The 12,868-nt window shown below is 32.4% G+C and overlaps 1 protein-coding gene across 2 annotated transcripts in view; it reads left to right on the top strand.

The window, feature by feature from the left end:
- The window catches only part of LOC106874035 (UDP-galactose transporter senju), a 55,256-nt gene that overhangs the window by 20,681 nt on the left and 21,707 nt on the right, over positions 1-12,868 (top strand). For both annotated transcript variants that reach the window (XM_052966128.2, XM_089349713.1), the window contains exon 2: positions 12,057-12,174. In XM_052966128.2, coding sequence (XP_052822088.2) covers positions 12,057-12,174 — 118 coding nt within the window. The remainder of the gene's footprint in view (positions 1-12,056; positions 12,175-12,868) is intronic.

Below are 12,868 nucleotides of genomic sequence, written 5' to 3'. Positions count from 1 at the left end.
TTTAAATAGTGGAGGAGATATGATGTTGCTGTGGGCTTGAACTATGCAAGAAGTGAAAAATTTGTTTTTGACTAAAACACAACCGGGACCCTAAGTAAGGCATGTGTAAAATTTGAATGAAATTTGTTGTGTAGTTCTCAAGTTTTACGGATTCACACAGAGACAGACAGACATTCTCATTTTTATAGATATAGATAGATGACTTAGTATAAGACTATCTTATCCAATGTATCCTTACTTTTTTAAGACAAGAGGGCAGAAATTTTTAGTTATTTTGATTTCGTGGTGCACTGGAGATCAAATAATAAAATTCCTGGCCCACTGTGCATGGAAATTTTAAAAAATACTGCATCTTCAAGTATTAAATATGGATTTTATAATGTCTAAAATTCATTCTCATTGTTTTAATGTCTACTTTTCCATGCTTGAGGTACATTTTTCTATGGTTGGATGCTCTTCCTTCTACCAACCCTTACTTGTCTCCAAAGAAATATTTTCCTGTGCTCAGACTTATTTACAAGTATCACCCGCTATCTAGACAAAGAAGCACAAACATACATATACATACTGATGTTAGGGAGATGTCTCCTTTTCTAGGAAGTTGAGGGATCAAATATAGGCTTCCTTATTGGATAATTATAGTCAATGAGTAATAAGAATTGGAACTGCAAACATAACTTATTTTCAGTACACCAAAATTTATTTAACTCCCAGTTTGATTGCTATTGAGATGAATGTCCTCCTCCTCATCCTCCTCCTCCTATTACTACTATTGCTGCTGCTGCTACTACCACCTCCACACAGTCATACCTGCATCTGCATATATGTGTGTGTAAAGATGCATGGCGTAGTGGTTAGGTTGTTGCACTCATAATTGTTAGATTTTACGTTTGATTCTCAACTGGGTGATACACTGTGTTCTGGAGGAAAACACTTTATTTCATGTTATTCCAGTCCACTCAGCTGTAAATGGGTAACCCCCATGGCATAATAGCCTTCTGGTCAGGAGGAATGTTGGCCTGCTTGCCTAGCCAGTGGGATGACATCAGTCGAATGCTAAAATGATGCAAATTGCATTCTGACCAATGATGTATAACATATGATAGTCTGGTTGATCACGATCATGTGATATTTAATTGTGGAGGGAACCTGTGGAAAGGGTAGACCCAGGAAGATGTGAGAGGAAGTAGTGAAAAAGGATCTTCGGATCTTGTTCAAAACGGGGGCACCAGTTTTCATTTATGTTTTATGTAGTGTTTTTGGTACCGAAAGACTTTCAAACTTCGTATACTTATCTATTTTGTGTTATAGAACAGAAAAAAAATTTTGTATTCAGATTTATTTCATGTAAAAAATTGTCTTATTTCGATAATTTCAACCAATCACTGACAAGTATTTAGCTGTTTATACTTACTCCTTTGGCATTTTAAGCGGTGTGAAGCGTATTTAATCTCCATTACTTCTGACATTTTGCAGAGGCAACACATGTGTGTTTGTTTTCCCTAACCCTAACCGTAACCCTAACCGACTTGCTCCTTCCCTCAAAAACCATGCCTTGTGCCTATAATAGAAAGGTTTATTAGCTATTGCCAATATGCTTCAGCCATTTTTTGACAAGGAAATAATAATTTTATCACCGCCAGAATCGTTTGTTTACGTAGTCAGCACTTAATTTATACGGCTGAATGGACGTCAGTCATTGGTTGAAATTACAGAAATACGGCAACTTTAACATGAAATAACTTGCGATGTACGTTTTTTTGTTAAGAAGACTAAGAGAAAAAGATGTTTTATATGACACATTGTACCAGTGTCCCAAGTTTCAAAGTGTTTTGTTAAGAAAATACTGGTGCCTCCGTTTTGAACAAGATCCGGATCTTCAAATGCTGGGAAATGATAAGGGACCAGGAGTTGTGGCAATTTAATGTACTTGAGAAGATGTGTCAAACTAAGTAAAATTGCTGTCATCCATACATACAGACATGTCTTTTGCAGGTGTTGGTGCCATGTAAATTGCACTCATGCCAGTGCTGTGTAAATGTACCCTTGCATAAAAAGCACCCACCACACTCTGTAAAGTAACTGGTGTTAGGAAGGGCATCCAGCCAAAGCAGACAGTTGGAGTCTGGACAGCTCCCATCAGACTATCCAACCCATGTCAACATGGAAAATGGACGTTAAACGATACTCTCTTTTACTCTTTTACTTGTTTCAGTCATTTGATTGCGGCCATGCTAGAGCACCGCCTTTAGTCAAGCAAGTCAACCCCAGGACTTATTCTTTGTTAGCCTAGTACTTATTCTGTCAGTCTCTTTTGCGGAACTGCTAAGTTACGGGGACGTAAACACACAACCATTGTCAAGTGATGTTGGGGGGACAAACACTGACACACAAACACACACACACACATATATATACATATGTATATATACGACGAGCTTCTTTTAGTTTCCGTCTACCAAATCCACTCACAAAGCTTTGGTCGGCTCAAGGCTTTAGTAGAAGACACTTTCCCAAGGTATCACGCAGTGGGACTGAACCCAGAACCATGTGGTTGGTAAGTAAGCTACTTACCACACAGCCACTCCTGTGCCTAATGATAATGATTTTATGAGGCAAGGTAGCTAGTTCCTTTCAAGCATTGGGCATCACAGGCGAAGTGGCTGAGTTCCTTTCAAGATTTGGGCCTCATGGAGACCATGACCAAGACCTTTGGCATTATGTCATGCTTGAGAAGATCCATCAAGCCGAGCAAGTGGCATGTAAAAGCACCCATTACACTCTTGGAGTGGTTGGCATTAGAAAGGGCATCCAGCTCTAGAAAACTATGCCAAATCAGACTGGAGTCTGGTGCAGCCTTCCAGCGTGCCAGCCTAGTCAAACCATCCAACCTGTGACAGCATGGACAATGGATGCTAAATGATGATGATGATGATATATATATATATATATATATATATATATATATATATATATATATATATATATATATACATATATATATATATATATTATAAGGTTTTTAAACTTTTATTTATATATATATATATATATATATATATATATATACATATATATATATATATATATATTATAAGGTTTTTAAACTTTTATTTATATATATATATATATATATATATATATATATACATATATATATATATATATATTATAAGGTTTTTAAACTTATATATATATATATATATATATATATATATATATATATATATACATATATATATATATATTATAAGGTTTTTAAACTTTTATTTATATATATATATATATATATATATATATACATATATATATATATATATTATAAGGTTTTTAAACTTATATATATATATATATATATATATATATATATATATATATATATATATATTATAAGGTTTTTAAACTTTTATTTATATATATATATATATATATATATATATACATATATATATATATATATTATAAGGTTTTTAAACTTATATTTATATATATATATATATATATATATATATATATACATATATATATATATATATTATAAGGTTTTTAAACTTTTATTTATATATATATATATATATATATATATATATATATATATATATATATATACATATATATATATATATATTATAAGGTTTTTAAACTTTTATTTATATATATATATATATATATATATATATATATATATATATACATATATATATATATATATTATAAGGTTTTTAAACTTTTATTTATATATATATATATATATATATATATATATATATATATATATATATATATTATAAGGTTTTTAAACTTTTATTTATATATATATATATATATATATATATATATATATATATATATATATATTATAAGGTTTTTAAACTTTTATTTATATATATATATATATATATATATATATATATATATACATATATATATATATATATATATTATAAGGTTTTTAAACTTTTATTTATATATATATATATATATATATATATATATATATATATATATATATATACATATATATATATATATTATAAGGTTTTTAAACTTTTATTTATATATATATATATATATATATATATATATATATATATATATATATATATATATATATATACATATATTATAAGGTTTTTAAACTTTTATTTATATATATATATATATATATATATATATATACATATATTATAAGGTTTTTAAACTTTTATTTATATATATATATATATATATATATATATATATATATATATATATATATATATATACATATATTATAAGGTTTTTAAACTTTTATTTATATATATATATATACATATATACATATATATATATATATATATTATAAGGTTTTTAAACTTTTATTTATATATATATATATATATATATAATTCATATCTGGACTTCAGACTACCTACCTGATAGAGAAACTCATTGTTTTGCTTGAAAGCTATGCTGGATTTGTTTTGTGGATAAAGAAAAAAAAGGCAAGCAGAAGTGCTGTTATTGTTCAGGCTTAGATTATCCCTGGCTGAGCAAATCTATGATCGATTGGAAGTGTGCCATTTGTGACAAGTAAGCAATTGATTGTATTACAACCAGCAGTGGTGGTTATCTTTACTTCTTGGTGTTGTAACTTCGTTGTAGTTTTTGGAGATGTTGTTGAGGTGTGTGAACAGGAGGATTGCAATGATTGGGAAATATATTTCCAGAGTATTAACATTCTGCATTGTCATTTTCAACATCTCTTGAAAAACTGTTTACGGCAGTGTATATTGATTCTTCCAAGGCCAAAGTTAAGGATTGCTGACATTGTGAATTACAATCACAATTGCACCTGCAATCAGTTTCACTTAAAAAAAAACTGAGGCCTATACTTGAGAGCTGCAGCATCTGTCTGACATCTTTCATTGGAAGCATTGCACAATGAAGAGACTGCTTCTACTGGAGTTGTACTTGGTAGAGACATATCTTTTTTGGTAAGGTAGTTTATGAAAAGTGAACTCCATTCTTACTGTCCAGTCTGTCATTTGTTGAGACAGTAGAGTGTGATTTGAAGGAGATTTGGTGGCTATTTCTAGCAAGTTAAGGGACCACTTTTTGCAGTGGTAAACTCTATTTCTAATATCTGTAGCTTTAAGATCTTGTGAGTTCAAATCTACCATTGACATTTTGATGAATATTTGAGTAAAGTACTCAAATATATGTCATCTCAGTTTACCTAACTGTCAAGTGTAAATAAATACCAACTCATGAGTGGGATTCATGCATTCTATTCAAGTGTATGTTTGCTTCTCAGCCATATGAACCTGAGGCTCAGCACTTTCTTCTGATATTTGCTAAAAGCTTAAATATATTTACTTTTTTTTTCTTTTTATAATATACATAGGTTTAGAGAACATGGGTAACTGAATGGGTATTGTATTTGAAAAGCAGCTAAGAGGTTAATAGTCTGAATCTTGGTACAGTTCACCTAGCTATGGATATGATGTACTATATTGTAGAAACAACTTCCCATTGATTACAGCATCAGCACCATAAAAGTGGTGTGTAGTTTAATTTGCTGTACTGAGTTCAATTTCTTTACTGACAATATCTTGGTGATGAATGACTTGCCAAAGATATACTGTACCAAAGCAACTCTTAAATGATATCCCCAATGACAAAATGTCACCTCAATGATGGCAACATCACTTCCACCACCATGTATAATTATGTAGAGAAGACCATTAATAGTTATTTGACTTTTGCCAGAGAAGGTGATAAATACATGATATTAATAGTTCAGTAGTAGATCTATTAGCAGATTAAAATTTTTTTCTGAAAAACTAAATATTTTCAATATTCTTGCATCAATACTTAGTATATGTTTAGTCAACCATAACAATGTAGGTAAAACCAAATAACCTACTTACTGAATTATTTGTTTGCTTGGTTTTATTATTGATCAAAATAAAGGATGTTTCGAATGGATTCTCATAACTAATTGTTATTGATTGCTTTTCTTCAAATATGTTTTAAGCAACAATAACTTGCATGTAGATGACTATTATTTACTCTCCTTTACATCTCTCTTTCTCTCTCTCTCACGCACACGCACACACATACACCCATCCACTTTTGTTACTATTTATTCTGTGACCCTCTGGCTCTCTTCCCAACCAGTTGTGTAAGGGAAACAAAAAACAAAAAAAAAACAAATGAATGGGGGCAATGCAGAGAAGAGGGTACTTGCTTTATTTTGCAGGAGGTTCAACAGCTTTTCTGGTGCTGACAAATAAATAAACAGTGACAATGTAGAGTAGGCAAAGTGCCTTTATATTTCCAGATACAAATCAATCTCCTGTACTGGTGTCATGGTAAAGTATGGCCAATGCAGACTGCAAAGAGGTTGGTGAATGACTAGAGAGAATGTAGGCTTTAGTATTGCTGGGGATGAGACAACTTCCAGTGCTGGTGTCATGAAAAAAATGCATCCAGTACTTTCTGTAAAGGGTTGTCAATACAAAGGACATCTTGCCAGAAAACTATGCCAAAAATGAAATGTATGAAGTGAGATGTATCCCCCCACCACTGCCCCCATGATCAGCTAGTGGTGCAGTAATTTCAAATAAGAACTGACTTGAACTGAAACATGGAGTTTATCTCAGGACTTGAGTTCCACAATACTACAGAAGATCACAGTGGCATGAAACTTGAGATGCAAAACAAACTTTCAGTTTCTGTCTTAATAAAAGAAGAAACTGTGTGGGTGTATATCATCATCATTATCATTTAACATTCATTTTCCACTTTGGCATTGTTTGGAAGGTTTGACAAGCTCTGGCAAGTCACAGAGTTGTGCTGAGTTCCAGCGTCAAAATTGGTATGATTTCTACAGTTTATCCCTTTTCTAATGCCAACCACTTTACAGTGTATACTAGATACTTGCCTTTTCTAATGCCAACCATTTTACAGTGTATACTAGATACTTGCCTTTTCTAATGCTAACCACTTTACAGTGTATACTAGATACTTTTTTCATGCCACTGGTACTAGTGAGATTGTCCAGGAACTTGCAAGACAGAAAAGGAAAAGAGAAAAGTTCCTGCTACTGTGTGTGTGTATTATTTGAGAGGTAGAGTATGGCTTGAGAGAAATTTGATTGCTATTTCCAGCAGATCAAATAAATGCACAATCATTGTCAGTGGTAGTGGCAGCTCATCCCTCAAATCTGAGGATTGATTTCTCCTGGATGAATATTTGAACCATTAAGGCCAATGGCAAATGTGGCTAACCAGGGCAATCTTCACATAGAACATGCGATTGATTTGGCCACATGTGAATGTCGGAGTCGGTCATGGTTCCTGCTGTCTGGCCTTCCACTGCCATTGTCTCTCCTCTTTTATCATTCTTTCAAACAATATAACGGCTCCCTCTTTAGTTCACAGCAGACATAATTATAGAATTGATTGGTAGCTTGAGAGAGAAAATTGTATGTTTTTGAGCTAGTGATTGTGGCATGTGGCTGAATGAATCTTTGCAGATCAATTTTTTAACATCTTTGAATGTGGTCTGTGTTTCAACAAGAGGAATAGGATCAAGTTATCTGTAAATGGTTATCTAACCAATGTTTGTAGGGAAATAAAGATGTTCGATTAGTGGTGATGGTGGTGATGGGATCCAGCATATTAGACATGACAAGTTGGTAGCTTTCAGTTTTCATTTTTTGTTATAACAGCTGTGAGAACTCACATGGATTGTATTTTTTTTTCCTTGTGTAATTGATTTATTTGTTCTAGTAAGAAGTTTGATGGTCTGGTCAGAAGAAGTTGTGTGTGCATTTAAGGACTTATCTTTTTTTAATACAAGTTGTTCTCTGAATCTAGTGTCTAACATTGACTAGTCTGTCTTTCAGACAACAATCTATTGATGGTGAATTGTAACATCTGTTTATTTATCCATTATTCTTTAGTCAAGAGTTCTTCCTTTCTTTTTTCTTTCATTATGTCATATCTCACTTGGTGACTGACATTAATATCCACATCCATTTCAGGCCATTACTAAGGATTCAGGAGAGACAGTAAATAGTGCAGTTTGAATAAGAAAAGGATTTGTCAAAAATGTTAAACCAGCAAAATTGTGATTTTACATTTTTTAATTTTGTTTTCTAAGTCCAAATTTCACCACAGTAAATGTTAACTTTTATCACTAAAATATTTAGCAGTAATGCATGTCATCATCATCATCATTTAACATATGTTTTCCTTGATATCATGAGCCAAACAGTTTGACAAAGACAGATGAGTCAGATGACTATGCCATGCTATATTATCTGTTTTGGCAAATTTTCTATGGCTGGGGTGCCCTTCCTGTAGGTTGTCATTTTACAGAGTATATGTTTTTTTTGTTTTGCACCAGCACTAGCAGGGTCACCAAGCAACTTGCAAGACAAAATTCCCTTGAATGTTGGGAGTAGTATTGAGAAAGGTGGCCTTCTACCAGTTGATGGGAGGTTAAAAGAATAATAGAGAGATAGAGATAGGTGTTGTGCTAGAGAAGAGATACAAGGATACTCCAGTTGGAGAAGGAGGGAGAGAGAAAATAGGGATGGAAAGTAAGAAAGATGGTGGTGGGTATGTGTCAGGACATACCCTCAAGGTACAGTGGGGTGGAGTGAATATAGGTGAAGTGATATAGAGGATTGGACTAGGTGAGTGGGCTGGAGAAAGTTCCATAAGAATGTGAGGAGCAATGGTTAGATGCCATGATTATAGAAATTGACAGTGAGAGATATATGAGTGGCTCAGGTATGTTAGATATATGAGGGCATTGGGAGTGACAGCAGATAAAAGAGGTGTTAAGGATGACGTATAGCAGAGGGAGAGAGAGTATGGCTTGAGAAAGGTAAAAGAAGAGAGGGGATGTATGTAGTATGTACTTATTCTGCTCTTAGGTGATTATGGTGGTCAAATAATACCAGAAATAGAGAAGTGATGAGTGTTAGGGAATGAGATGTGGGGAAAAAGCTTGATGGGGGAGTGAGAATGAAGAAGTGAAGAGCTCTACACATATAGACATTTATCAAGGTGGTTTTTGGATATCAATTCTGTTGTGGTAGATGAGTGTTCTCAAGTACAGTAAGGTGCCAGATATCTTGTTGGTCCTTTGTCATCTCTTCCACAAGGCTCAACATCTTGAGATCAGCTTTCAATACTTCATCCCATATCTTCCTTGGTCTCCCTCTTTCACCAGTTCCATCCATTTTGATTGCCATTTTTTTATGCAACTATCCTTATCCATATGCATCACATGACCAAACCAACAGTTTTCTCTCTTGTACACTGCATTCAGTTCCTTTTATACCTAACTTTTCTCTCAATATGCTAACACTGCTGTACATGTACTCTAACATTGCACATCTAATGAAGCATACTAACTTCATTCCTCTCTAGTCTTTGTGTGTCCTTTGCATTTAGGGCCCACATCTCACTTTCATATAGCATTGCTGTTTGTACACAAGCATCATACAATCTTCCTTTAACTCAGAGAGAGACTTTTTGTTGCTAACAGAAGTAAAAGCTCTGAATTTTCTCCACCCTATTCTTATCGTTCTTATACTGTTGTACTTCTTTGTAACAATTGGACTTGTGTGTTTTCAAGCTGAGAAACAGAACCACACTTGATTTTAGTATTATTAAACCAAGCGAGATATACTTTTTCCGAGCATGTTGGACATCCCATCTTTGTTCAATGTCTATCGTGATGTTAAAATGATACTGTAAATTTTTGACCTCTCCATTTAAAGTTCAGTGAGCTTGAGGAAATAAGGTTCATGTTGATCTGCTAAAGACTCTTCCTTACCACAGTCTTATGTCATTCTGAGTTTATTCACTAAAATTCTTTATTACCTCTAGTCATTTTAAGATTCAGATATCAATGTTAGACTATGCTTCACTAATGAGGTTTAATCATATCAAAACTTGCTTGGAGTTATACTGCCAATAATCATATTTGTTCTAGTTTTAGTCAATTTAAATTCCGAGTTTGTCTTCCTTGCCTTTCTCAATCATGATTAGTCTTTAGTAAGATGTGGATTTATCATATAGCAGTCAAGTTCAGCAATAATTATAAAAGCTAATATGATACTTTTAGTGTATATTAATTAGCAAAACAATATTTACTATATTGATCAGGTAGTAAACTATTGACCTCATAATACAAACCAACATCAAATATAGGAAACTGTTCTGACAGCAAGGTATGATTTCCTTTTTCTAGTAGTTTAATGGGGGTTTTCTTTTTCCTTTCATAAGAGAAAAAAGAATAAAGGATATTTTTCATTGTGTCAATACATCTTTTTATGTTTGATATGATTCATGCGAACCTACTTTTCTTACTGAATGCTTTGGGTATTTAGCTATTCTTATTGATGAAAAATATTGCTTTAGCTGGATTCACTTGAATCATCAATTTTTTTTATTGTTCTCCAAATATACTTCATGCATATAAATGTAAAAGTAGTTTTCATATTTTTACCCTACTTTTATTTTTAACATAAATGATTTAATAATAATGTTTTTATGTACAGTACCTAATTCTAGCCACAAAATAAGAAAATTATGAGCATGGTTTTATTTTTTTGTTCTCATTTAACTCCTATGAATATACTCTTCAAAGACCTTAGCAAATAAGATTTTCTGACAGTTTATAAATAAATTTTACAAGTGCTTTCAAAATTTTAAAGGTATCATTGGCTATTTTAGAAAGATAGTAGTACAGAATATATTCATATAATATGGCATAAATTTGAAATTTAGGCAAGTTTTATTCTTTGTTGCCTTATATTCCATATGATCTTCAGTGTTTTACATGTTTTGCTCTAGTATTAATATTAATAGTGGTTATGAAGGTGGTGGTGGCTGTTGTTAAATTCTGTGTTGATTTTTGAGATTGACAGATGATAGAATTACTAGGGTATTTAGTAACTGGGTTGCAAGTGTGTAACTTTTCATCCTGTCAGTACTGCATTTACGGAAAAACATAGATGCAGATTTGGTTGTGTAGTTAAGAAGCTTGCTTCTTTGTCATGTGTATTCTACTATGGCCCCAGGGCCAACTAAATCCTTGTAAGTGAATTTGGTAGATGGAAACTGAAAAAAAAAAAGACTCTGTATGTGTATGTGTGTGTGTGTGTACACATAAACACACACATACATACAAACATATCTGAAAAATGAACTTTGAACAAATCTATAACATTTTTTTCTTATCTTTTTCTTTTATGTGTTTCAGATCATTACCAGTTTTTTTCATTCCTCTATGACCATTTTATTTTGTGTTTGTTTTCATGCTATTATTGTATATACTACTGTAAAGGATTTCTATATACGCTTCCACAACCAAATCTTTCTTGCCAACTTCACATTTCTAATCAAACTGTTACTTTCATAGCAAATATATCTACTTTTTTTTCTCAACAAGTTACTATCTTAAATAGGAACACAGCTTAAAGATCAACAAATTATTTCAATTTGTTGATACTAGCATCATTTGTTACACATTTCCAATAGGACAACCGCAAATTCATTGCATCTTTGATGGCATGTCTATAACCCAGTGCAAGGAATTTTATAAAGCACAGTTTCTTTTGTTTTCTTACTGACATTTATATCTTAATGTTAATATAAATCAAACACGCATGCATACATACGCAGCTACATATATTTATATACATATATCATTGCCTTTGCCAAATTCTATTTACAAAGTATTGATCAACTTTTTACAGTAGCGGAAGATACTTGCCCAAAATGGCATGCAGTGGTATCGAATCTTGAACCACATGGTTGTGAAGCAAACACCTTAAACATTCAGCTCTGCCTGCAGATTTTGATTACATTTATTGTTTCAATAACAATATAACAATTTCAGAATGATGATACTTGATCCTTCCTTTCTTAGGAAGAGTGTTGCTCATCAACTCCAAATTAAGCTCTAATATTTGTCTTGTAGGAAAGGATCTTCACCTAATTGATATTGACTGCATGATTGTTAAAAATTTAATTTTTTTATTCCAGGTATTTTGGTGACAGCTACAAAAACCTCAAGTAATACATATGCCTACAACACAATTACTGTAGTGCTGTTTACAGAATTACTGAAACTTTTGGCAGCCATGCTTATATATTTAAAAAAGTAAGCCATCTTTAATTTTCACGTAACCTGTGTCCCACAATGTATATTATCCTCTTTACTTGAAACTAAAATTGTTTTTCTTTTTCCTTCTCCTTATATCATCATCATCATTTTTATATCTGCTTTTTCATATTAGCATGGGTTCATAAGGTTATTATGAACTGAGTCATGTAGTTTGGGCCTTATGTCTTCTATTATAGCCGTGGGTTGACCAGAGCCTTGTGAGTGGATTTGGTAGACAGAAAAATGAAATAAAACCATTGTGTGTGTGTGTGTGTGTGTGTGTCCGTGTGTGTGTGTGTGCACGCACATGTGTATGAGTTCACCTCTCCCTTGGTTTTGCTAGTTTGCAAACAATGGCTTCCTGACAGTATTGTTTGTTTACTGTCCACTACAAAAACATGTCTGGGCCTGTTTCTTGTTCAATAGACTGGGAAATTATTACCTTACTTGAAAACAAGTGGAGTTGGCAACATGAAAGGTGTCTTATAGAAAATTTTTCTCCAACACACTTTTTTCTGACCCATGCAAGCATGGAAAAGTAAATGATAATGATGATGTGTGTGTGCGCACATATGTGTATACACACACACACACACACATCTTTTTAACACATATATATATATATATATATATATATATATATTCAGAACTAGAGGAGAAGTTTCAGGTGTGGAAGCAAGGACTAGAATCG

Source organism: Octopus bimaculoides, chromosome 3 (genome assembly GCF_046866305.1).
Source record: "Octopus bimaculoides isolate indiv1 chromosome 3, ASM4686630v1, whole genome shotgun sequence".
In the NCBI taxonomy this organism is placed as follows: Eukaryota; Metazoa; Mollusca; class Cephalopoda; order Octopoda; family Octopodidae; genus Octopus; species Octopus bimaculoides.
The sequence above is the reverse complement of the archived record's forward strand: the minus strand, read 5'-3'. Positions and strand labels throughout refer to the sequence as shown.